Source organism: Ursus maritimus, unplaced genomic scaffold (genome assembly GCF_017311325.1).
Source record: "Ursus maritimus isolate PB19 unplaced genomic scaffold, ASM1731132v1 scaffold_21, whole genome shotgun sequence".
Classification (NCBI taxonomy): domain Eukaryota; kingdom Metazoa; phylum Chordata; class Mammalia; order Carnivora; family Ursidae; genus Ursus; species Ursus maritimus.
This window is the reverse complement of record NW_024424564.1, coordinates 39,224,010-39,251,685: the sequence shown is the minus strand read 5'-3', so window position 1 is coordinate 39,251,685 and position 27,676 is coordinate 39,224,010. Positions and strand designations below refer to the sequence as shown.

Sequence of the window (27,676 nt, the reverse complement as noted above, 5' to 3'; positions counted from 1 at the left end):
AGGACACCCCCCCCCCNGCTGCCCTTTTTAAGTAGGCTCTCCACCCAACGTGGAGCCCAGTACAGGGCTTGGACTCATGATGGTGAGAATAAGACCTGAGCCAAGATCATAGTTGGACACATAACTGACTGAGCCACCCAGGTGCTCTTAAACCTGTTTTAAATTAAATTCATCTGTAGTCTTATAGTTTCTATTTTATTTTCTATTAATTAAAAACAAATATCTCCCCAGAGTCTGCCTTAGAAAAATAGGTCAATTAAAAAATAGTTGTACCAATTTGCAGTCCCACCATTGACATTTTAAGAAACTTAAAAGAATCTGGGGCTGTCAAGGGTAAAATTACCAAAGTTAGAACCTGCGGTCATTGTGGGTGGGGAGCAGGGGGTATGGCATTTGAATATAGAAATTTCTAAGCCTTAAAATATTGAGAGAAATTTCTTTAAAAGTTCAGAGGAATTTTTGACTAGTTAATAGATATTCTCATAACTTTTAGTTACAAAGTACAGTGATACATGGAGTAATGCTGTTGAGGCTGCTTTATCACAAAATACGAAGGCGAACATTTGCGGTAAAGGTAATACTAACGTTTACAACAATAGGAATAGCAAACATTGAGGGCTTAATGTGGACCTTGTAGGTCATAAATACATTAAGCAGCAATAATTTGCTTAAGAAATCTGTTGGGAAGGATATTTCTTTATGAGAAGTCCATTTTAGCAGTGTTAAAACAAAGTTTTAGCACAATTAGGTGCTTATTATGCAAAGTCTCATTTAATCCTGTCACATGGGTGTGGTTGTCATTTCCAGATGTACAGGTGCAGGAACTAGTGTCAGAGTTATATGACTCCAACACCCGTGTTCAACCTCCGGGAGTATACTCACTCTGATGCCCCTTACTGCTATCAGATGGGCCAGGGGCAGATATTAAATAACTTTGATTCCCTGGCGCAGATGTTGGACTTTTCAATTCTGCTTCAGTCTTTTTGATTAGGCCAAGAGAAAGTTAGTTTGGTACAAGTTTGTCTTACATGTCTCTCTTATAAGTACATGTTAATCTATTCAGTAAAAGAAGTGTATCTAGAATTTTTTCACACGGTTTGCTTTTTAGTGCATTTATTTTTATGGCTACTATCTATTTGTGGCATATGATAAGGGTTTTGCACTTATGGTAATAATGAAGTTTCTAGTTAAAATTTTTTTTGTCTTAAATTGTTTTAAAAATTTAAAGTCATGCCTTTTCTATATTTTCCATCCACTCAAAAAGAACTCCTTCCATTTAGGTTCCTTCTGCTCTCCCCTCCCCTGCCTCAATCTCGTATTTCTGCAAAACCTGGGAACGCTCATTATTAGCAGTTGTAGAGCAAGGTGTGGAGATTATTATTTTTTATTTTATTTTATCTTTTTAAAAGGCTTTTTAAAAAAAGATTTTTATTTATTTGAGAGAGAGCGTGCAGGAGCATGAGCGGGGGAGGGAGGGGCCGAGGAACAGGGAGCCTTTATGGCCCAGAATGGTGGTCAGTGAACATCATTTAAAGGGCCAGATAGAAAATATTTCAGGCTTTGTAGTCAAAGCCTGCTCATAGCCTCAACTGCTCAACTCTGCAGTTGTAGCACAAAATACATAATATATGGGGCGCCTGGGTGGCACAGCGGTTAAGCGTCTGCCTTCGGCTCAGGGCGTGATCCCGGTGTTATGGGATCGAGCCCCACATCAGGCTCCTCCGCTATGAGCCTGCTTCTTCCTCTCCCACTCCCCCTGCTTGTGTTCCCTCTCTCGCTGGCTGTCTCTCTGTCAAATAAATAAATAAATAAAATCTTTAAAAAAAATACATAATATATGAACGGGAATGCTGAAATCTCTATATTAAGGGTTTGTCTGTTTCTCCTTTCATTTCTGCCAGTTTTTGCTTTGTTTATTTTGGAGCTCTTGTTGTTAGGTGCATACACTCTGAGGATTGCTCTGCTTCTTGGTGGACTGACTGCTTTATCATTATGTAATGTCACTCTTTATTCCTAGTAGTACTCTTTGTTCTGAAGTCTTCTTTTTCTGATAAACTTCTCTAGCTCACTTCTCTCTCAGGATTCACACTCCCATCCTGTCTGATGTCTAAATCTGAAAAAAGCTATTTAATATATTTTGTCCAGTTTTCTAATTTTCTGAAGAGGATAGATAAATCTAGTCCCTATTACTCTATCATGGCTACAAACAGGTGTTAAAAATCTCTACCATTGCTTTAAAATTTTTTTTTTGAATTCTAGAAAGGTTGCATGAGATTTTTTATGTATTCTTGTATTGTTTTTCTTTTTATCTGTTTGTATCTTTTGCTTATATGTCTACTAGGATGCCAGTATTTTTTTAGAATAAAGATAGATTTATTTGTGGCAAGTAGTTTTTACAGTTCATTGGTTGCCTTTTAAGTTTTTTCAAAATGTAACCATATCTGTCCATGTTTTGTGATTTCTTCTACAGCTTATAAGTTTTGGAAGTCCTCTCCAGGTTTGATAAATATTTAATTATATTTTCTTTTCATTTAAAAATTACATTAAATTTTTTCATTCAACAAATATTTACTTATCACCCACTCTTAGCCAGTCATTATACTAAGTGTTGAGGACATGGTAGAGACCAAAATAGAAATGACCTCTGATTGCATGGGACTAGGAGAAGATAGATATTTGCAAGGGCTGATAATCCAATTCTAGCCTCCTACATGGCGGGAGAGAATTCTGTTAATAAAACATCCATGATACCTATTCTGTCATTTTTTTTTTTTTTTAGATTTTTTTTTTCGGTGCAGTAGTGTGTGAGCACAGATTAAACTAATTTTTTTTCAAATTACCACCTGTTTATTACAATATCATTTATTAGATTGGTATTTCCACCCATTGATTTAAGGAATTTCATTATCTCTATAATGTAGAGACACTATAATGGAGTCAGGCTAACCTGTGTTTAGATCCTGGCTCTCCACTCACGAGCCAAGTGATTTTGGACATGTAGCTTATCCTGTTTGAACTTTTGTTTCTTTGTCTGTAAAGTAGGGTGGCAATATGATCTATTATTAAACTATTGTGACACTTAAAAGTCAAAGGGTTAACACTTTTTAAAAAGGTACTGCATTATACTTGTCAGGTATTTGTGATGAAAAATTGCCCTATACACGGTAACATGATGTTTCTCCTTAGGTGGAGGCAAAAAATGTAACCAAAAAAGCAATGCTTGGTAAGGAAATGAGTTGCATTAAGAAAAAGCTCATAAAAGGGGTCATTTTCATTTAATTTTTTTTGCTTCTGAGCAAGGTGCAAGCATATCTACATCAGCATTGGAGGGTGTGTGTTTCATCATTAGCTCAGTGGAATTGAATTCCCGGCTCATGTAGGTGGATGGAATTTGTATGAGTCTGCTCAACTTAAGATAAAAAAAAAAAAAAAAAAATCACAGAATTCTTTGAAGGTCTTAGATCCCAACTTCCTTGTGTCTCTCAGATGCCAGGTGCATTACTGGTCTTGGACCTTGTGACACTTTGATATCTTCTTATTATCCTGACCTCAACTTCATACCTATTCATTCTTGCTTCTGGTCTTGGTCATGGGTCTTGGCTAATTCTGCTTCTAGATACATGAGGATCCTTCTCTGGGTTTGTCTTCCTTTTCACACTCTCAGGAAGTCCCCTTGCATGATTTCCAAATTTATAGGGGGCAGAAGTAGCAGTGGGTGGAAGGAATACTGGGAAGGTGGAACGGTGGGCTGGGAAAAGGGGAGAGCCTTGTGTCTAGTGCTTGCTCACCTCGTGGTTCTCAGCTGTTCAGCAAAAGCTTTGGGGGAGAAGAGGGGAAATGTGAACTTCCTTTAATCCTAAAATGAATTTTTTTTTTGTTTTTCAGTCTTAAACTAGATTTTCAACTCTGATCTGTCCGTTGGTTGGCACCTCTCACCTTCACATGTCAATAAGAAAGAAACCATTTTGGGGAATGTTTTCGAAGTGTTTGTAGCTAACATCATTAGGAGGAAGTCTTAGATGCAGTGGAGGTCGGCAGCTATGCCAGAATGAAAATGGTTATATTTTAAGCACGATGTCATCCCCTGAGCAAAGTGAAATAAGCCAGAAGGCAAATGTAGACAGGTATGCCCAGTTTGTTTTAAAGTTCCAGAAACCCATTCAGCCTTACATCTGCTCAACTCTGAATGATTTTCAAGAAGAGAGAGACTTTTTGGCAAACTACATCTTTCCTCAGCTTAATGAACTCTGCAGTTCCCGGGGCACATATTTCAAAGCTGTAGACCTGAGGTGGTCAGCGTTGATGGACCCGCCGCCCTTATCCTCCAACCTGTTTAGACAGCATTCTTGTCTCCACTCCCAGTATCTGAAGCTCTGTCTCGACTACGTGAACAGCTGCTTTCCCTTTTTCATCTGCATGCTGGGTCAGACATACGGGGACTTTCTCCCTGACCACGTGCCTTTAGTATTCTCCAAAGCAACTGACTTGTCAAGTTTATCCACAGTAGAGCAGAATCTCTATGTTGCTGCAAAAAATGGTTATCCTTGGGTCCTGGAGAATCCCAACTACAGTTTGACGGAGTTTGAGATCATCCAAGCAGCATTTCTGAATGAGTCTCAATTTCAGTATTTTTACTTTAGGACCGGAACCACGCTGCTGAAGACTTTAGGTGAAGAAAAGGAGAGGCTGTCTTCAGGCTCTCTGAATGACGAAGAAAAATTAAGGATCGGAAAGCTTAAGGCCAAGATTATTAGCAAAGGACTCCCTGTCCGATTTTATAAAGATCTCCCTGAGTTGGGTGAGCTGGTTTTCAAGGACTGGTCAATTGTGATAGAACAACTTTACCCAGCCACTTTAATGATAGAAAATATGGGTGAGTAACTATGGAGATAGCTAAGTCTATTTTTAACATAAAGTTAATATGTTTTGCATGTCTTCCTTGTAAGAGGCCTTTTGAAAATTGCAAATGTTCCCTAAGCATTTAAAATTGTGACCATATATCTGTAACATGCATTTCTCCATTTGAAGATTTTTTAAACTGGAAATAAGAGCAAATAAAGGGTCATGGAAGATTATTTAGGAAGTCCAGGAGCTTGGAGAAGACCTAAAATATCTGGCAGTCCCCCCAAGGGACATTTGGCCTCGTCTGAAGTCATTTTGGTGTCAGAGTTGGGGGGGAATGCTCCTGGCACCTTAGTGGTTGGAGGTCGGGGATACGGCTAAACATCATTCATCCTTACTACTCAGTAATCTGTGGACCGGCAACCTTGGCATCACCTAGGAGCTTATTAGGAAAGCAGTCCAGGTCTACTGAATAAGAGTTTACATTTTAATAAGATGACCATGTGAGTTGCATACACGTTACGGTCCGAGAAGTACAGCTTGCCATTCTGCCTCTAAATGAAGTGATTACATTTATTTTTGAAAGTAGTGTCTTGAGGACACACAGAAAGAAAAGACAGAGCAATATTAGAGTCTGGCAGAGATTTTTCACCTAGACAGATTTGGGAGGGGTCCTTGATGCCCCTAAAGTGATATAAAATATGAAAAATAGTATGTTTACATGCATACATGTGTTGGGGGGGTAGAAAGATGGCCTGTGTCTTTGATCAGATCCTCAGAAGTTTCGATGACCCAAAAAAGGTTATGAATTACTATTGTAAGGGCCCAATTAATGTGAAATTGCAAAGTGACGGCAGGTGGTGCGTTCCCCAATGCTTTCAGGGGCCAGGAAGGCAATAGTCCTTCTGATACGAAGCAGGTGGATCTGTGGTGAACTGAATGGGACAGAGCTGACTCACCTCAACTCATTCGAATGCAGTGTTGGTGGGGAGGGAGGCGGGTGGTGAAATCTCACCGGTGCTGATCAACTCTGCCTACAAGCCAAATCATTTTGGAGTCCTAGAAAAGAATATTGTGTCAATCATAACTCTTTGGGTTGCAGGTGACTCAAATTGGCTTTAACAAAAAGGGAATTTGTTAGCTTATGTAACTTTAAAGCCTAGGATTAGGTCTGGTTCAGCTCAGGCTTCAACCAGTGGCTCAAACGATGTTACCTGCCCTGGTTTCTTGCTGTTTCTCAGCACGGCTCTGCTGTCCTGATATTGCCTCAATTCCTTGGCTCCTCCATCATGGAAGGAAGATGGCTGGAGTAGCTCCACGTTCAAGTCCAGCAGAAGTGGCTCAAAGTCCACGTAGCATTGAGTCTTTCTGTCTCCGATTAGCCTGACTGGGACCATATGCTTGTATCCGACTTAATCGCTGGTGCCAAGAGAATATGATGCTCTGAGGGGCTAATCCTGGGTCATATGCCTCCTCTGGGGCTGGAGGTGAAGTCAGACCCACTGGAATAACATGAATTGAGAGTTGGAACAGGGAGGGGTCCCGGATGATAACCTGGGGCTGTTACGGAAACTATAGTGAATGGATGTTGAGTGTCAAAAAATATCCTGAATATTTACTACAAGCTTGGAGTTTTAGAATGTCTAAGGACACACACGATCTCAAATTTCTCAGTTCCTAGTTGTGTGTGACCTTGAGCAAATGACAATATTAGTACACCTTGGTTTCTTCTTCTACATAATGAATTACTATTAACCACCTTGAGAGTAATATTGTGTGTAAAATACCTAAAAACAGTGCCTGATGCATACTGGGCACAGAGTAAATAGCTGATGAGAACGACTAACAATAAATGAGTCCTGGAAGAATATATGCATTTGGCTAAAGCTTGAAATATGGTTAATAGTGATATTCTTTGACTAATCTCAATCTGAACTGCATATATAGATTAATATTTCCTAATGTGCTCAAGAATTGAGTCTGTCTGTGTATTTGGGTTACACACAGGCTATTTCTCCATCGTAGTCTCCTTAACCTTTGATTTTAGTTATTATTGAAAAATTATCTTGCTTTAGACTTTAGTTTTGAATGTATAGTATGTGGACTAAATGTGTGAATTAGAAGTTACAGTATGGATGAATTATTTTTAAAAAAAGGCTTTAGAAAGAAGTGCTGTATTATTTTTCTTTTGTATCTTTGATACCCTTTAATCACCCAAAATCTGATGGGGGTAGGGGGCAGGTAACAAAAGGCCAGTTGGGAAGCTGGTGGTTATTGTAAGGCAATGTAGAGCTATTGGTTCATACTCTTAACTCTTAGAGACACTTCTGCGGTCCTTGAAGATACTCGAGATTAGTGGGTGAGGTTCAGGTTTACCTCAAGAGACCCATTAGACTGTGGGATCATTCCCAGTTCTGTCTAAGATCTTGAAATTTGAAGCTGACTTTGGCCAGACCGTAGGTCCTCCCTGTCTGTTTGGCTCTCACCGGAACCAGAGGGCAACCCAGTTAACTGTGGAGGTACAAGGTGAGTATCTTGGGAACCTACCAGGTTAGCCTACCTGGTGTTCATTTTCTGGCATCACAGCCTCCCTCCATTAAAAGCAAAAACAAAACCTTGGGGGGATATAAGTGTCTCCAGAGACAGAAGGGCATTTTGGCAGTCCAGAGCACCCTGACTTTAATTAAACTATGAGTTTAGAATTACAGTAAATTGAAACTAGAAGGAATCTCTCAGAGATCCAAGTGTCTGGCCCTGCCCCTTATTTTACCAGAGAGTTTAAGGGGGTTGCCCAGTGGTCGTCACTGTATTAGGGCATCTTGTCCAAAAATACACCGTTCTCCCAGCCCCTGCCATGGATAGACATATATACATTTGCCACAAGATTGAATTAGGTAACGTCATACTTAGATAACAATCTAAAAAGATGAGGGCATGTATGTAGCAAATCCAGTTTTTGATTTTTTTTTTTTACCCTTGTTATTTTGAGGTCAAGAAATAAGTTGGGCTCCCAAGTAGGATTTCATATACAAATAGCTTTAGGAAGATTAAGTTCCTTGCCTATTTGCTTTCATTAGACCACATCCTGGGCTGTGAAATATGGTACCAACATAGAAAGAAGGTGATATGGATACAGAAGGGGAGATACCTAAGGTATCTAAGGTACTAAAACTTATCTTTTTGTCTCTAAAGACTATAAGCACAACTTTGAACGTTTCTATCATGAAGAGTTTACTGAGAAGTGCAAGCAAGTGTTCGTTATTTCTAAGGAATCAAACAGAACCTTCGAAATCTTGGAGAGATTTGCCTTAAAGGATGCGGGATTTGATTTTAACGGTGCTGCAGCAGGCTCCAGTTTAGACTCTCTTCTCAGGTAAGATGTCAAGAAATCGCCAGGCTTTTCATTAGACTTGAGCAAAACAGCCTGTCTTGAGTGAATGTGATCCCTCAAATTTCAGCTGTCTTCCCCCACCTCCCCTTTTCTATGCCCATCCTTTCCTGCAAGAGAGGCCCCTGAAAAGTTACCCTTGGCTTAGAATTTCCTTATCAGATATCTCTCTGCATTTGCAAAGTTTTCCTGGCTATTTCACTTCCTTTCTTCTGGTCTCCTCAAGGAGGAGGGCAGAGCTTACCTTCCCCCACCCCGATCTAAGTTGGTCTAAGTAATTCCTGACAATGATGGAGTGACTTTAAGGGGAAGAAATTAGATCAGGAAATATGAATAATGCATCTGTACAGTGTTGTAGGTTTTACAAAGTGCTTCCACATACATCATCAGCTCATTATTAATTACATTAAGATATTCAGCTAACACTTACTGAATGCCTACTCTGGGCCACATTATTATTTGTGTTTGTGTCTGGAACTGAGTTATCTTACCCAACGTGTGCACTCCCTCATTGTTTTATCCAGTGTCCTCCACATTAAAACCTCTATCTCTCCCTCTATCTCTCCCCACCCGGGCTGGTGGCATACTCTGTTCACCATCTCCAGGCAGGAAGAGGCTGGGGTGGGAAGTAGGACTGGGGTTGTCTACAGTGTCCCTCTCTGTCTCATCTGTAGAAATAGGGAGATTCTTGAGATAGTTTTCTTTCTTCCGCCCTCATCCTCCTCCTCTTACCACAGATCACCTTTATTCTGTGAGTTTTGTATTTTGAAAGAAACCCACCATAGCGGCGGGGATGGTTCAGCCCCTCCACCTCCACATCTCCATCACCTTTGCCCCAGTCTCTGCACCCGCCATTTTAGCCCACTGAGGGGTAGAGCTACCAACATTTTTGTGGTTCCGGGAACTCGTGCCAAGAGGAAGACAAGTTATTTGGTTAATACAACATGGAGCTCAGGCAAGACTTTTAAAACTTAACAGGGGTTTAAATATATAGGTCATGTGTTAAAAAAATCTTAGGTTTGAATAGGCAAATCCATTGAGATAGAAAGTAGGTTAGTGGCTGCGTGGGTATGAGAGAAGAGGAGAAACAGGAAATGACTCCTAGTGGGTCTGGAGGTTCTTTAGGGGGTGCTGAAAATGGTTTGGAATTAGTGGTGATAGTTGTACAACCGTGTGAATACAGTGAAAACCACCGAGTTGTTCACTGTAAAATGGTGAGTTTTCAGTATGTGAATTATATCTCATGTAGGTTATAATTTTGACTATTTCAGAGTAGATGAGACCTTTGATGATTTTTATTGCAACGAAACGAGTCCAACTGCGCCCAATTAAATACAATAATGAAACAAATCCTTTGAAATTAGGTATGTGGAAACAGGACTTTGCCATTTGAAAACAATGCTTTGTATTGTAATTTCCTGAATCACATGTACAGGTAACAGAAAGGGGTATTCTTTTGACGTTTCAAAGCATTGTCTTAACAACTGACCATCTAGAACAATAGCCACAGATTGCTTTGCAGTGTTTTCATTTTCTGTTTGTTCTTAAGAAGAAATCATTCAGACCCTAGCCTAATTATGTAGACGTATTACATTTGTATTTTTCCTTTGTCGGTTTTACCTGCTAAGTACCAGGGAGTGTTCTAGACTCAGGGGATATAGCAGTGAACAAAGAGACAAAACCCCCTACCTCCACAGAGCTTACGTTATGGAGCTAGGCAACAAACAAGGCAAATACGGAAACCATGTAATAGGTTTGACGCCATTAGTGCTATGGAGCAAAATATAAAACCTTGAAAGGGAATAGGCTATCTAGTAGAGGGTGGCATTTGGCTAACTACTGGAAGCAGGTGAGGGAGCAAGCTGTGCAAATATGGATTGGACAAGCATTCCAGACAGAGGGAACAGCAAGTGCAGAGGTCCTGAGGCTGGAGGAATGGCAGGGAGGCCAGGAAGCTGGAAGGAAGTCAGGGCTGTAGGGAGAGCGGTAGGGAATGAGGACGGGCATGTAATGGATGGGGGGAGGGTGTAAGTCTTGTCTGGTCTCACACGTAAGGAATTGAGCTTTTTACTACTTTTACCACAGAGCAGTGACATATGTCACTGATTTTGACAAGCTCACTCTGGCTGCTTGGCTGAGGAGAGACTAAAGAGGGCAAAGGTGGAGGTAGGACACAAAATCAGATTCTGTCATTCAAATTTGATGGCGAAGTAATGAAAGCAGTAACACACTCCTAATTCATAATAATGGAGGTAGATTTCTTATGGAGTAATTTCTGCTTAATAACTCTAACCTGCTTCAGGGTTCCTATTTTAATGGATCTTCAGACTGATCCTCTGGCTTTGCCGAACCCAAATGTCAGGCTTATTTATTTGATTTGATTCACTCATGCAACAATTTATGATCAGTTACTGTGCCAGTCACAAGCTAGTAACGAGTAAGGTGAGGCTGGTAACTGCCTCCATAGAACTTCCATCCATAAAAAGTCACGAGGCACAGATTTATTAAATCACAAGTGTGTAAGGAACGGGGTTAGAGTCTGTATGTAGTGATACCAGCGGACCAGGGAATCCTCTGCATATCTGGAAGTTCTTCACTACAAAAGTTAAACAGCTGTGCTCACGCCAGTTCAGAGAAATCACGTTTCTGCAGAACTAGGAGCTAAAACACCCGGTAGAGGACCAGGCTGCGTCTTGGTGAGTTACTAACAATCGTGGCAATTTCCAGTGTCATGGTAATCAGGATTCATGGGAATCCCTGGCATATGAGCACTTCTATTTTTTATTTTTTCCTGATACAATGTTATATGGAGGACCAGTCTGGCAATGGTGGCTGTGACATCAGGAAGGGATCAGCAGGACAGATACAAGGGCCATAGACTGGAGTGGTAGAGTCTTCCTCCCTGGGCCTTTGGGCAGGCCGACCCCTTGATGAACCCCAGGTTAATATTGGACAACCCTAGGATCTGTGTAGCTGGAAGGGCCTTCCAAGGTTACCATCTCTCTACTGTTCTAATTTTACATAGGACAGCTAAAGTCCAGAGGGCAAATAACTTTCTTGGAGCCAACTGAGGCCAAAGTTGAGACTAGCATTTCATATCTCTTAGAGAGAGATTGCAAGAAAAAATTTTCTCCCTCCTCCTTCCCTCCCTCCTACCCTTCCTTTGTAAGTATTCTTGACTACATTTTACCCCTTTATTTTTTCAGAATAAATCCTCTTCCAGTTTACAAGTCTATTTTGCTCTTGTCTGGAGAACGTGGTTGTGGGAAGTCTACTCTGATCGCCAGCTGGGTGAATTATTTCAAAAAGAAACATCCCAGCATGTTGATGATTCCTCATTTTGTGGGCAGCACTTGTGAAAGCAGTGACATCATGTCCGTGATACATTACTTCATCACAGAATTACAGTACAAAAACTATGGTACTGGAATCAAGCCTTTAACTTTGGCAAATTTTATTAGAGATTAGATATTCTATCTGCTGTTGCTATAGCTGTTTTCATCTTGTTTCAATGTAAACCCTGCATTGTCTCCTTTACATAATCCACCCACCTCTTCCCCTCATAGAACTCAATTTCCTTCTTTCTTTTCTTACTTCCTTCTTTTACCAAACATTACTTGAGTACCTTTATGTGCCAGGGGACTAAATAGTGGGGAGGCAAGAGTGACCAAAATGAACAAAAGTCCTTACCCTCGTGGTGTTTTTATGTTATTAGGACGAGGGAGACAGAGTTCACCAACTAAAAGCATAATATAGAACATTGGATTGTAGATTCTATGAAGAAAAATAAAACAGAGTAAGAAGGGAGGCAGTGTGCGGTGTTGTCAGAACTGTTAGGATTTGAAAAGTGTGGTCTGGGGAAGCCTCGCTGAGAAAGGGATGTTTGAATACATACCTGGAGGAGGGAGCCAAGCAGAGAGCATTCCAGTCCAGGGAAGCAAGCGCAAGGCCTCCAGGGCAGGCTGTGCCTCGCAACTCTTGCTCCTCCTGTTGGATTCCGTAGCTATTTCTTGAGCACATACTCACGCGCTCATTCAGTCCCTCATTACGGAGTATTTATTGGTTGCTTATTCTGTGCCAGGCACTTCCCTGGGTTCTGGGGATGTCCACCTCAGGCAAATAAGGTCAGGGCTCCCACAGATATGATGTTCTAGTTGAGAAAGGCAGGTAACAAACAAACAAGAAACAAATAGTGATAAACGCCATGCAGAGTGATGTGATAAGGTGACAGGGTGCTAGTTGGGTGGAGTGGCCCGGGGCTGTGTCTCTGTATTAGAATAACTCTAGCTGTGGTGACAACTAAGTCCTGTTTCAGTGGCTTCTTGAATGAAGTCTATTTCTCACTCACGGAAAAATCCAGTAAGGGGTTCCTAGTTAGGTAACAAGTGGCTTTCCTCCATGTGGTGATTGGGGGACATAGGCCTTTTCCATCTTGAGGCTTTGTCATCCCCTAGGGTCTTAGGGTCCTCTGCCTCTGGCTAGAGGAGGGGGAAAAAGAGGGGAAAGACACACACCTGTTCCTTCAATGCCTTGGCCTGGCAATGATTCAGATCGCTTCCACTGCCACTCTTTTGGCAAGAACTTGGCCATTGTGGGCCCACATGGCCACACTAGGAGTCAAGTGGGGACAGAAAGCTAACCCCACCCCAGAAGGGGGAGCATGGACTTTTGCAGGACAAAAGTATATCTCTGCTATACTCTGTGGAGATCTCACAGACAAGGAGGAGCTAGCCGTGTGGAGATTAGAATGTTCCAGGTGGAGAGAACAGTTAAGGTAATACAGGTCCTAAGCCAGAAACAAAGGTGAGTTAGAAAGGGAAAGCAGGCCCATGTGGCTGGCACGGGGAGCCCTACCGGATGGGGCAGGAGGTGAAGGCCAGGCCACTTAGGGTCTGGGCTTTGTTGCACGGAATGTTAGGTTCAGATTCTGTTGAGTCCAGTGGGAGGCCAGTGGAGGATCTTAACTGGGGTGGGGGGGTGATGAGATTTGATTGATATTTTGAAAAGATGAAAGGCAGTCTGATGTATGGAAAATGGATGTAGGGAGCAAGTATGGAGGCTTGTTAGAGACTACTGCAGTGGTCCAAGCACGCGATGACGGGGGCTTGGGGACAGCAGTAGCTGAGGAGGTGGAGGGCTTTCGCTGGACTGAGCATCTGCTGAGGAATTGAATGTGGGGCTTGAAGGACAGGAGGAGTAGAGGACAGCTTTGGGAAGCTAGACAGATGGTGGGGCTGTGTACTGAGACGGGACATTACCAGTGGGGTGGGGACAGCAGGTTTTGAGGGGAATCAAAAGAGTTCTGCTTTGGATGAGAGATAGTTAAGATGCAAGGTGTCTGCAGGGAATGAGAACAATTATGTGGGATCTACCTGTGTTCTAGGAGCAGTTGGGGAGCCCGACTTCTACTTATTAGCCGTGTGAGCTTCGGTGAGTTACTTTAACTCTCTGTGGCTCTGTGTTCCCGTTTGTAAAATGTGGATAATAAAAGAAATGTCTTTTAGGTAGTTGAGAAGATCAAGGTAAAGAATAAAAAATAAAGACGCTTAGTCCAGTGCTTGGCATAGAGTAAGCACTGATAAGTATCAGCTATTATTATTATTGGGTGTCTGCTGCGCACTTGCATTTGTATTTGTATTTGTGTCCGGCTCTGCCTGCTTTTGGGAACTCATCCTTCTCACATGAGGCTTGTACCCAAGCGTGCGTTTGGGTATTGAGTGGGTATGTGGGGCTTAGAATCAGTTTTGATGAACGTGTATTATCTCTATATGATGGGGCAGATATTTGAGCTCCTGTATGTGTGTGTGCACGCGCGTGCATGTGTGTGCGTGTATGCTCACACATGCGAGTGTCTGTGAGTAAATAGGGCGAACACGTGGGCATGCGTTCTCTGTGGTTGCATTTCTCAGGGTGTGTAAAGTGGGTAAAATCAAAATCAGTAGCAGCAGGTGTGACTGGTTCTAGATGACAACCACTGATCCTACTCAGCCACAGCCCCAAGGGAGTTCAGTCCGGCCAGGCTGAGGAGGTGAGCTCAACCGAACCTGCCCAATTACGATTTTATTCCCAAAGTGAATTGTGATTTTAATGAGTGTGTTTTTAGATACTGAAAGCTCCTGATAAAAACAGCTGCTGTCTTCAAAACAAACAGGTTGACAAAGTAGAATCAATTCAGGAACAGCCTATGAATCGCAGACACTCAGGCGACACCTTGTGTCCCTGAAAGAACACCCCCCACTTCATTAAAAGCACGAGGCCCATGGGAGGGGCTGTGGTTCTGCACTTGGCCCACCTGCGTCTCCCAGCCTGGCTCTGCTACTTACTAGCTGTGTGCTCTTGGGCAGTTTGCCTAAGCAATGTGGGCCCCAATTTCTCATCTGTAAAATGGGGGTGGGACTAATGGTATGTACACAAAGCTGTGTGAGGAGTAAGAGATACTGCAGGTAAAGAACTTAGAAGAGTCCCTGGCACTGTTGCTGTTCCTGTGATTGTTGTTGCAGTCATTATTATTATTCCTCACTGAGCTGCAGAAGGAGGCAGAGAGCGGGGGACTGCTCAGGGAAACAGTTCTATTCGTTAGCTAGACTCAGGGAGGAGGCCGCAATGCGGGAGAGGTCGAGGCTGAGGGGAAGCCGGCTCTCAGCTTGGCCGCCCGAGCCAGGAAGCTGGGTTTCGCCTGGGTGAGGGGGATGTGGGCAGAAGGGGAGGAGCTGCCGCTGTGAACACAGCCGGCCGTGAGGTCAAGTGCTTGGAGCACATTGCGGCTCCTTTTGCAGAGCGGGTCCCGGTGGCCGCCTCAGCTCCAGCTCCTGTGGCATCCTCTCTAGAAGGGACACCAGAACGCCCCCTGCAAAGCTCACATTTCTGCTCCTCTGCCCTCACCGCTGCCTGCCTGGATAGAGGGATCTTGCAGAGAGAACTGCCTGGAGTCCGCTCTCCCCACTCCCACGCCCCTCTCCTGCCTTGCAGGCCGCTGATGTTCTTTCTGTGGCACGCTTCACAGAAGGTCAGGGGAAAGCCACTGACTTTCTTATTTACATGTTTCCTCACCCTGTTACCCCCATAGCCCGTGGCAGCTTGAAGAACAGTGAGTTCCATTTACTGAACTGGCTTTCTGAGTGTCGCGCTCTGTGCTAAGGGCTTTATCAGCATCTTGTTTAATGCTGGCGGCATCCAGCATTCTCGCCCCAGATAAAGAGGCGGGCTCAGAATGGCTGGCTCACACAGCTACGTGTGGGCAGAGCAGGGGTTCAGACTCAGGTCCCTGCCAAGCTCCAGGCCCCTCGTCCTCATTACTGTCCTGTCTTGCCTCCTTGAACCAACAGAGGGACATTCTGCTCTTTTGAATGATTTCCATCGGGGTCCTCTCCTAGCATCAGTTCCCAGGAGAGTCTGCACTCAAATCAGTGATGTGGAGTGGGCAGAGATGCTAACAGGACTTGCTGGCAGGGCTTGCCAAGCCTTGTGCCCTAGGCCGGGCTGACTTCACCAGTGTCTCTGACCCTTTGCACCATGGGTTTGGTCTCCCTGGGGCAGCCAGTCACTTCTGTCCCTCCTTGTCTGTCTGCTTCTGTTTGCTTCTACTGGAAGGCCCCTCCCTTTTCTCAGGTCAGTTGAAATCCTTCTCATCCCTTAAGCCCTATTCTAAAGAACATGCTCTTGGGGGGCCTGGCTGGCTCAGCCAGTGGAACATGTGATTCTTGATCTCAGGGTCATGGGTTCAAGCCCCATGCTGGGTGCAGGGATTACTTAAAAATAAAATCTTTAAAAAAAATAATAAAGAGCACCCTCTCAATCAGAGAGCCTGATGGGTAACTCTCTCCCTCACCTCCAACTTTGACCAATTGGCAAGGATAGCCCTAGTCCCATTGTATTCTAGTTTATGTTGGTGTCTCCCTGCAAAGACTAGTAAGCTGCTTGTCCTGGTCTCCCAGGACTTATACATGGTCCTGTCATTATATGTGTTACTGTACCCCTTTATAGTCCTGGGAGTGCAGGGAGCCATGTCTACGGCACAGAAAAGTTTCTTTTTCCAAACAAGAGAAAAAGCTTAGCTTAAAAATAATAAACACATTATACTCATGCATATAAACAACATCAAAAATAACATATGTCTTTGAGCAATGTCTGTGTTATTAGACATTGTCACATTCAGTGCTTGACCCAGAGCCTGACTGATATAGAAGGTTCTCAATAAATCCTTATTGAATGGCAAGAGATAACACTGCCCAAAACTGAAAAAAATCAGTCAATCACTAAGTCACTTTGTTACAAAGTATTTTGAAATTGTATCCATTGACTTTTTTTTCTCTCCCCATAAATTTACCTATTCTGACCAGGCCTTTGAACACTTGAGATGTTACCATTTAAATTAGGCAATAGGCCACTGTCATTGAGTAGAGACAGTTCGGCTCTAACAGAATAAAGAGACATGTTTAGGATCGTTTTCCACTCCTGGTAATTCTGACTATCTTCAATATTATTTTGAGGAAAAATAATTCAAATCACCCCAAATGGGATTTTAAAAACACTGAACCAGTGCTTTCCTTTGTGTATTTAGAAGTATCTTCCTTGAGGGTTTTTTTTTTTTTTTTTTTTTGCCTGGAATTATTTTTTTGCTGACTATTCTGAGTAATACTATGCTTTATGATTGTCAGCCTGTGTGTATTTTCTGAGGTTCATTCACCACCGTTTTGTCACTTAGCCTCTGTGTCAGCTTCATGCAGGAGGAGAGCAGCACATGCCTTCCGCATATGACTGCTGATGAATCGTACGCACCCGCGGTGACCTACACAGCTTGGAAACTCAAAAGCAGTAATCTTTAAATGATGACGTGTTGTTTGCAGGAAAGCTATTAGCAAAATCGGTGTTTTTAAAGCTCCCACTGATCTGTGTTCAAGTTTCTTCACCTTCCTAGGCCTGTTTCCTCACCTACAAAATGAGGGTTTGGACTAGACTACATGTTTTCCAGAATCCCTCCTGCTCTAAACTTTGGTTACTTAAGGCTCAAAGTCTCGATATTGCCCATACTTTAAAGATTTGGAAAAAAAAACCAAAAACACCCAAAAACCTAAAAGGATGAAGCACCAAGATTAACTGTTCTCTTTCCATTCTTGAAAAATATTTTATTGTGTGACACAAGCACAAACCATCTTTTTTTGAATTTTATTTTTTCTAAATAATCTCTACACCCAATGTGGGACTTGAACTCACGACCCTGAGACCAAGAGTTGCACACTCCGCTGACTGAGCCAGAGAGGTGCCCCTATCTTTTTTGATTCCTTCTCCTCCTTTATGTCTCACATTCATATATAACCTTCAAGTCATTTATTTTATGGTCATTTGCTAATATAAAGATATCTTTAAAAATCAATATGTCCAGTTGTAAAATAAATAAGTCCTGGGGATGTTATGTATAGCATGGTGACTATAGTTAATAATACCGTATTATGTATTTGAAAGCGGGTAAGAGTACATCTTGAAAGTTCTTATCACAAGAAAAAATTTTTTAAAATTCTTTTTTAAAAAAATTTTAAGTAGGCTCCATGCCCAACATGGGATTTGAACTCACAACCCTGAAATTAAGAGTCACATACTCTACAACTGAGCCAGCCAGGAGCCCTGAAAGAAATGTTTTTGTACCCGTGTGGTGCTGGATGGTAACTAGACTTATGGTGGTGATCATTTTGTAGTGTATACAAATATCGAATCATGTTGTATGCCTGGAATTAATGTAATAGTATATGTAATCTCTACCTCAATAGTAAGAAGACCCCCACTACCCTCTACTACTATGTAAAAGAGAAAGATAAAGTAATTTATTATAAAATAACATGTTTTTCAATATGTAAACGCTCAGACATGATTCCAACGGAGGCCACAGTGGAGTAGGCAGGTGTGTGCCTCTCTATGGAGAATGACCATGGAAGCGATAGCTGTCAGTGCAGACGGGCACAGGTGTGTTATAGTCAAGGTTCAAGCATCGTGAGCAATATTCCCGTGAGGGTTGTGATTTTCTGAAGTGGTGAACAAATCGTGGTATCATTTCAGATGAAGCAATATATAATCTTCCATTGCTTTATATGGTAGTTGTATTCCTCGAAAATTCTATGTGTTTTAAATCTCTGCAAATTACTTTACGTTCCTAGGAAAATGGAGTTGGTTTCTAGGTGAGGTAATTAGTAAGGTAATGAGTAAAGTGTAAGTAAGTGTTCTGTGACTGACAGGACATTTGAAAGTCAGGTAGACCCCAGGACACACCTTCCTTGTGCGTGACTGTCCTGTGTTGTAGGATGTCTAGAATCCCCGGGCCTCCCCTGTTGAGTTCCACTGCTCTCATCAGCTTCCTGTTTTTTGAGTGTTCATGTACTTTCCCACCTCCAGACCTTCACCTATGCCTTGTCTTGCTTGCTCTACCCTTGCCCTCATCTCTGCTTGTGCATTCTCCAAGGCTCATCTCAAATGTCTTCTGCGCGAAGCTTTTCCTTATTGTGACGGTTCTGCATCAAACTCCAGTAACCTTCAGACTCATATTCTGCCTTCAAAGGTGATTATTTGTGTACAGAACCCATTTTCACTTCCCTTAACTCCTTGACTTTATATTCTAGATCATTTTATTTCCTCTGGGCGGCTAGCACAGCACCTTGCACGTAACAGGCAGCCAGGAAGTAGTTGTTAAACATAATTACTCTGAATGCTTCTAACAGAATCTTAATGCATCTGAGAGACTAAATCTATTAAAGCTTCTTTGCATAACTTGATTTTCTAGATTCTAATATGCCTAAATTTCTATGGGAAATGTTGCCTTTGAAAAATAAAAGCAAGATCAAAGTTGTATGTAGTAAAATGCCCTTAGAATTTTAGGTAGTTGAGGGGCAGTGCCTGGGTGGCTCAGTTGGTTGAGTGGTTTCGGCTCAGGTTGTGATCTCAGGATCATGAGCTCGAGCCCTGTGTCGGGCTCCGTGCTGGGCACAGAACCTGCTCAAGATTCTCTCTCTCCCTCTGCTCCGCTCCCCCCATCCCCCGCACATACATTCTCTCTCTCTCTTTCTCTAAAATAAATGAATCTTAAAAAAAAAAAAAAGAATATTAGGTAGCTGATTACAATTTTGGGTTGCTACTACTATGTCACTTAATCAGAGCCTAAAAGTTGGTCCTCTATTACATCCTATACCCTTTGCTGGTTCAGTACCTAATTCTCCCTGATAATTTCCAGAATCCAAAGTCTGGGGTCCGCCATTGTGGGTAGAGTAATTTAGGATTGGTTACGTCAGGTTTAATGTGGGCAAGGAGCGAAGAGCCTAGGCACTGGGGGAAGATGACGCATGCGTGCATTGCTGGACCCCCCAGGGTGGTGGCTGTGGCCCCTAAAGAGCCCCCTGACATTACAGAGCTGTAGAAACTTCGCAGACCATGTAGTCTGGCTTCTCTTTCTCCCCATCCAACTCTTCGTAACATGATCTATTTTTGCATTTTGGAGAACGAGAGTAATGCTTTGGATCATACAAAATATTTTTTTATATAAAATCCTGAAAATGTATAGGAGACATCTGGTGGTAAATACCATTATCCCTTTTGGGTTGAATATTTTTAGGCTGCTAATCACACATATACCTATATGTGTCAGCTGTACAGCTGTGAATAGCACTCATTGTTCCCAACCCCTTCCGCCTCCCCATCCCATTAACATATTCTAGCAGTGATGGAAACATTTTCGCCTAATTTGAGCAAATTCCTATGCTCCAGGTACTCAGCTTGAAACTGATATTCTTAACGAAGACTCAAATGTCTTGGTCTTTTCACTTCTTGTGGAAGTCTTCATTGCTTCCATCAGTTTAAAGCCATGTATACTTGTCCTAGATGGAATCGAAGAGTTGATTGGCATTTATGGGATTTCAGGACAGAAGGTAATCTCTTTTTGAAATCATGCTTATTTTATTGCTGTTTTATAAAAAGAAAACCCCATAATTTAGAACGTACGTAACATCTTTCCATTGCACTGAGTATCTCTAGCCAGCATTGCTTACGGTCACTGCTCTCTGTTTTCTTGAACAAATATTTCTGTAGTGATACCTCCAGTGGGTCAGGCACCCTTCTAGGAACTTTGGAAATATCAACATATAGAATTCTCAGAAGAACCCTATGAAAGAGAGACTGTGATCATCATTTCTGTTTACACAGAGGGGACGGAGTGTGGAGATGTTAGGTGGCTTACCGGACATCTGAAGATGGTGGGGGACTTGGAATTCAGATGTGGGAGGTCTGGTTCTAGAACCTGTGGCCTTTACTCCTGCCTCGTTCTCCCCCCCCCCCATTTTATACTTTTACCAAGCATTTATTGGGCCCCTGGTATTTTCTTCATGTTGTGTATTTTGATCTGCCTCATCTACACTGATTTTGCACATACCAAGTTGGTTGCTCGTTAGTTTTTATCCTGTTTGAGGTGATACTGGATCCGTGGAACCTCTAACACATACCCGAGTATCAGTCATTACTCTGTGAAGCATTCTCTCTAAAACTTAAAAACACATGGAATTGTAAATTACGTAAGTAATCTATGTTTCTCATAGAGAATATGATAAAGAAGAAGACTGCAGAGAATTCAGTATACTCGCAGTCTCATCACTGGTCAACATTTTGGAGTATAGCCTTTTGTCTGTGGATGTCTATACACACTCATCGACGCTTATGTAAATGAAGTTACACACCATATTGTTTTGTAATCTGCTTTTTAATTTAATACACAGCAACCACCATCAATTCAATGAGTAATTATTGACCACTCACTATGGGAAATGCACTGTAAGCAGAGTTGAACATGGTCCCTGCAAGCAAATGGGACCTTTATTCTAGCAGGGGATGGCAGAAGTTAATGGTGCGATTCCACAAATAAGCATAAAATTGCAACTGTGACAAGGGCTGCCAAGGATCAGTATGTAGGGTCGTGAGAGCCTCTAATGAAGGGACTCGGCCTTGGGAGGATGCTCCCTGGAAGAAGGGCTCCAGAGCCCTGTGGGAGGAGGAGGGACAGTCCAGGCTGTGACCTGCACCAGTGCAGTGCAGGGGTTAGGAGCCTGCCTGGGGAGCCAGACCCTTGGTTTCAATCCCAGCTCTGCTGCTTACTATCGGAACGAATTAGATACAACATCTAGCCCCTCTGTTTTGCAGTCCCCTCCTCTGTCTTTCTAGAGGGTTGTTAGGAGGACTCAGTGAGTTGGTGTAATAAAATTATACCTGGGATTTGATTTATAGGAGAATGACTGAGTGACAACATGAAGAAGCCAGTGCCATTGAAAGAAGAAATTATGACTTATATTTCCCAAGGGGAGACACGCCATGTCATATAGGGCCCTGGGGGAAGTATCCGGGTAGCCAGGAGGCAGAAGACAGGAGCCAGGAGAAGACCCAGGCCAAAGCCTTTTTGGGGGTTCCCATGGGAAAGGCAGAGTAAACCATTCAGGATTGGCTAGTTTGTACAATTCTGGCAGGCTTTGTGGCATAGGGACTGTCCCTGGTTGTCTGGTCACTGGCCCTGGGATGATGTAGGTCAGGGAAATATTGGATTGGTGAGTGAGAGGCAGATAAGGTGGGTTGGGATGTGGTCCTGGATTGGCCAGTCTGCAGGTGACGCCCACGTTCCAGGCAAGTTGTCCACCACCCCCAGGAATTAACTTGTCTTGGGAGGAGCAGTCTCACCTGGATCTGTAAGGCCCCTGAGAGATGGCAAACTATCAGAAGACAGAAAAAATACAAATATCTAACTAATGCAGTTAGTACCTGAAGACATCCAGCACAGTGCCTGGCTCAGAGTAAGCGGTCATTGTTTGATAGTTGCTCTTATTACTATTATAATGGTTGCCAGGGGTGGGAAGCTTTTAAAGGCATCAAGAAAGATCTGATTAGGTGTTTATTTTATTCCCAAATAAAGCCATTTAACTTATGATAGTATTGTGGTATAAAGCAACGATTCTTCAGCATAAAACAGTGTTCTCTTTTTAAATCAAATGGTTTAGTTTGCACTCTCAGGTTTTCTTTGGTCGTCATTGTAGGTCATTCTTCAGAAGCCTACGATTTGTCGGATGACTTGCTTGTAGGAATCTCTTTTTAGAGGTCGCATTTGTACTATCAAATTCATAACAGATGGATGAGTCAGTCAAATACAGTTCTGTGGGGTGAGAGTGGGTATTTTCTTATCACCATATCATTTACTATCCAACTTACTGTCCTCACCTTAACCCCAGCCCTTACCCTGTACTTACTCCCTCTATTCCAGCTGCTCTAAGTTTAAAAACCATCAGCGAAGGAGTTTTTAAGTCTTTAAAGATTTCAAATGTCTTTGACTTTCTCCATCAGGCAAAAGATTTCTCTTGGCTGCCATGCTTACTGCCTCCTCAGTGCAGATTTATCATGAGCACCGTCTCCTCCAGCCTGTCCTACAAGTCACTCTGTGCCCGCCCGGATGTGAGGACGGTGGAGCTCCTGAACGTAGGAGACGAAGAAGTGAAACTAAACATCTTTAGACAGTATCTCTTCATTCCCAACAAAGACCCCCTCCGGCAGAGCAAACCCACTTTGAGGAAAAAAACAAACCTGAATCCTTTAAAACTCACAATCCTAGCAAATGAACTGAGAGAATGTCGAATCTACCGAGACGAGTATCAGTGTCTGAAGGAGTACTTGGAGGTGGCCTCCATCCAGGAGCTCTGGGAATTGATTCTGAAACGCTGGATTGAAGACTATAGCTGGACTTTTATACCAAAGAGGGCCAATTCAGACACAGTGGCCTCAGGAGAAGGTAGGCCTTGGCCAGTATTGACAACCAGCTGGAGCCCACGGGGAGAAAGATCCATGGTGGACCACCCAGTGGAGGAGGGTCTAAGGATGAGGTTGTCAGAGAAAATACAGGATGCCCAGTTAAATTGTAATTTCAGATAAAGAACAAATAATCTTTTAGTAAAAGTCTGCCTCAGTTATTGCATGGGACATATTTATACTAAAAATTAGTTAAATTACAGATAAATAATTTCATTAGAAGTACATCCCAAATTATTGCACGGGCTATACTTATACCAAAAGTTAATTTGTTGTTTATCTGAAATTCAAATTTAACTGCATGCTCTGTATTTTTATTTGCTAAATCCAACAACACTGTGTAGGAAGCTCTGTGTTGACTGTAAAGAGAACTGTATTAAGCACATTTTTCAGGAGTCTAAGAAATGGGCCTTTATTCTTTCTTTTTTTTTTTTTTTTTTAAGATTTTATTTATGAGCAAGACAGAGAATGAGGGAGAGAGGGAGAGAGGGAGGTAGCGAAGGGAGAGGGACAAGCAGACTGTGCTGAGCCCAGAGTCCCACGCGGGGCTCCATCTCAGGACTGAGTTTATGACCTGAGCCAAAACCAAGAGTCGGATGCCTAATTGACTGAGCCACCCAGGCACCCCTGGCCTTTATTATTTCTATAACTTAATTCTTTCGAGCCTACAGTCCAAGGGATGGCAGAAACCTAATTCAGTTAATCTAGGTTAATTCCATCAATTTAGCTTGTTTTCAGACAATTCAGGGTGTTTTTCAGTCAACTCAAGGATTTGTGTCCTTCCTGTGTCTCTTTTGGGTTGAGCTTAAATCTGAGGGCCTTGGTGCTGGGTGTCCTTGGTTGTCATCTGTCCCTGCTGTCTTCCACTGAGGTGGTCATGGCCCCAGATGGTCCACAGATACTGACGTTCCTCCAGCGTTGGAATCCTCTAGGATGCCTGTGTTCCCCTCTGTTCTTGGGTTATTCACTCTATGCTGCCATCAGCCCCCACTTTCCCTCATCTTAACGTGAAGAAGGCCCCTCTCCTCTACTAACGTCTGCATCCTTCTGGAGCCTATAGTCTTGTGGGTACTCAACATTCCTGACAGAGAACGCTGGTTGCTCACTGCTCCCTCAGAGCTCCTGGCTCTGTAGGTCTCCCCATAGCAATTTCTGCTGTCTAGTTCTGAGGGCATCGGGAGATCTGCAGAGCTGCTGACTTCCAGGCTCCCGATGGGAAGCAGAGTACAGGCTGTCTGTACTGTTGGGTCCCCACGTGCGTCCATCTGGTGGGTCCTCTCTCCCTGCCCACAGCCTGGGTTCAGGGGAGGGTACAGGCCCCTTCACAGAAACCCCCCTGAGCAACTCCATTGCTCTCTTTCCTCACTGTCTCCTCCACCTTTCTCGGTTCAGTCTTCCTTAGCTCATCCTGTGACTGTCTGAGTCTGTTGTTTGTGGTTACAAAATTTATTCCATGAGTTGGTCAGGAGTTTGTCTTTTGATATTCAATAGTCAGTCTTTTGAGAAGAAAAGTTTGTTCTCAAAGCCGTTATCTCTGCTATGAGCTTCAAAAGTCTCCTTTGAAACTTGAGTCTCTGCTACAATAACCTTCTCTGAAGGATGATGAATTTAGAATGGAGCAGGGATGGGGACGTGGGGGTGGGGAAAGAAGCAGAAAATGCTTGGACTGAGAGACACATGGGTTGGCATGACAACATATTGTCCTGTCCCATTTTTTGCTCTTGAGTTTGCATTTTTGCAAATAAAATTAATTTCAAATTTAGTGTATTCCCCCCCCCGCCACCTGCAAGGAGGTGGAAAAAAGGTCTCTGTGTCCTGAGAAGGGTCATGCAGGCAAAGTGACCCATGGCTGTGCCCATGGCTATCCCTGCTTGTCCAGCATTGTGCAGGAAAGCCCAGGCCCTCTTCTCCCGAGGGACTGCTCCTTTCCCTGGCTGACCTTCCTCCTCCTAGCACTGCCCACTGACCCCTCCTCAAGTCCAGGGCACTCAGCCACAGGTCCAAGAAGAACTTGGTCAAACGCGGGCCAACCTCAGGGGAAGCTTGCACAGCTGGGGCTGAGCGGCTGCCGCTGCTTAAAGATTGTAGGTGTTTGGGGTTCATCCCCAATCCCAGCATAGGAAGTCCATTTAGAAGGACAGACCCTGTCATTTCTCTCAGTAGTCTTAAGGGTCTCTTTTGAGTTGGTTGACCATAAAGCCAGTGGGAAATCCAACTCTGGCTGAAAAAATCTAAGGGTCAGGTGAGTAATGTGTATTGCCGCCTCAAGTGGTGTCTGTGAGTGTGTGGCAAGTTAGCAACCATATGGAAAAACCATTCATACCCGTAAATGCAAATTTGATGTTTGCGAATCTCAGTAAAGACTGCTCAGTAGTATAGTAATTGGCCAGCTTGCCAGTTCGGAACCATAGCTCACATGGATGTATTAGTTGGGACAATGTAGATGATAACTTAATGCCTGAAAGTCTGGGCTCTGAAGCCAGGTTGTCTGGGCTCAAATCCCCGTTCTGCACTTATTTCTATGTGATCTGGGCAAGTTATTTAACCTCTCCGTGCTTTATTCGTTTTATTTGTAAGATAGGGGGAGTTAGGTAGGAGTTTAATAGGATGATTAAAAGAAACAAGTTGTTAGTCATATAAAACATTTAGAATGATGCCTGGCAGATGAGAACTCTTCTTTTTGTCATCGTTGTCATTATGTTTCCCCACAGCGCTGGATGGCTGGGTGGCCGATGCCCTGTGCTTACTGAGCATCTCACATTGCGGGCTGACTGAGGGTGAGATATTCCAGATTCTGGACATGCTGGGCTACAGGGATCATTACAAAGTGACCATGTTGCACTGGGCGGCCTTCCGCAACGCCACCAGACAGTGGGTCCAGGAGAAGCCCAATGGCCTCCTGTACTTCAGGCACCAGTCTCTGCGGAGTGCTGTGGAGCACAAGCTTCTTGGTAAGGCTTGCATCTATGTGAGTACCTGCTAGTTAAGAAAAGGGAAGTTTGCATACAAGGGAAAGCTTGTAGCTGGCACTTCTCAAGTAGAAGTGAATCTATAAACACATATACACATGGTGATATGAAGTAATACTTGTACCTAGTTGTGAGTAACAGAGACCTGACATCAATGGCTTCCATCCCAGGGTTTATTCTCTCGCATGAGAACTTTCTGGAGGTAGGCTGCCCTATTGGCTCCACATAGTCATCTGGGACCCCATTCCTTCCGTGTCCCTAATCCACACGCTAGCTTGCCTGCTCAAGGTCACCTCATGTTCATGACTGCTGGAAGCAACATGGCTGTTGGAGCTCCAGCCATTACACTTTGGGCAACAGGAAGGATGAAGAGAAGAAGAAGGGCTTGCATTTCCTTTTAAGGAGCTTTCCCAGGTTTCCACCAACATTTCCACTATGTCTCCAGATACAAGGGAAGTTGGCGAATGGAAGTTTCAACAGATGCGTTGCTACCCTAAACTATGGTGGGCGTCTGTCAGTAACAAAGATGAGGGACGTGGTTATTGGGTAGGCATTAGCAGTCTCTGCCCTAATTCTCAAATCTAATTCTGTCTCCTTCTGAAAGGACAGCAGATCCGAATCTGAGACACGATGGCAATCACAGACACTTGACCTAGAGGCAGAGCGCTCTATTCATACAGAGAACTTCAGGTGTGAGGACTTAAAAATACCTTTAAATCACAGCCTCTGCAGAGATTCTCAGCTCTGCGCAAATTCCCTTTTAAGTTTACTATGTCCTCTTTCACTTTCCTTTTTAAAAAGATAAATCTTTTCCACTGTTTCCCTCCTACATTGTCATCATTCCCACCACCTCTGAAGTTACATAATGTGGCAAAGAGAGCAGGGCGGGGAATGAAGATGTTCCTCGGGGTGATGTCAGCTCTTCTGTTCTCTTGGCCTCTGATGGTTTGCGATGCACTCCGTCTCTTCATTTTCCCAAATAACAGTAATACTCTTGGAGGTGCAGGAACGAAAGGGCCATGGTGTGGCTGTTAAAATTCTGGGTATAGGCTGTACCCCTTCTCTGCACTGTGAGCCCCAAAATAAAGCACTGCTGGCAATGCTCACTACTGTCAGAAAAAAAAACAAAACACAACCAACTTTTCACGCTGTAGAGTCAAGATGTGAATGCATCTTTCCTGGAGGCACGGGGAATTGTAATCGTAATAATTCACTTCCATGTGGCCTGAGCATGGGAAGCAAGCACATACTGCAAGGAGAAAAAAGATCCCAAAGGTAGGCCTATAGGACTCAAGTCTGCAATGATATTTTCGGTAAAGGGCTGTCTTTTGACATATTTTGTCCAAATGTCGTATCCATCATTTGGGGGCAAACTAGTCTCTTAGTCACATGCGTGTGCATGCCTGCTCCTTTCCTTTGAGATTAATACTCTGTTTAGTATTGTATTCAATTTGTAACTTAAGTTACTCCTATCAAACATGGGCTAGTCTAGAGGCATGCTTTGATCCCTGGCCTGTGATAGAGCAGCCGCTCTCCCCTTCTGCTATGAAAGCTGAGGATTCTTTGGTCTTGCGTACTTTGTGTGTGGGTGCCCATGTGTGCGTGTGTGCGTGTATGCATATTAGTGGGGCTGAAAAGGAAAAGGGCAATTAGGGAGGAGAGCCGA

At 43.2% G+C, this 27,676-nt stretch overlaps 1 protein-coding gene across 3 annotated transcripts in view; it reads left to right on the top strand.

Annotated features, from left to right (window-relative positions):
- Positions 1 to 27,676, top strand: part of LOC103676488 (calmodulin-1-like) — a 49,064-nt gene that overhangs the window by 4,254 nt on the left and 17,134 nt on the right. For 2 of the 3 annotated variants that reach the window (XM_040637384.1, XM_040637383.1), the window contains exons 1-4: positions 6,907 to 7,368; positions 8,035 to 8,215; positions 22,583 to 23,024; positions 25,753 to 25,992. In XM_040637384.1, the coding sequence (XP_040493318.1) occupies positions 22,637 to 23,024; positions 25,753 to 25,992 (628 nt within the window). In that variant the 5' untranslated portion in view covers positions 6,907 to 7,368; positions 8,035 to 8,215; positions 22,583 to 22,636. Of the gene's footprint in view, positions 1 to 4,640; positions 4,874 to 6,906; positions 7,369 to 8,034; positions 8,216 to 22,582; positions 23,025 to 25,752; positions 25,993 to 27,676 lie in introns of those variants that run through there. The other variant, XM_040637385.1, reaches the window with a different exon arrangement.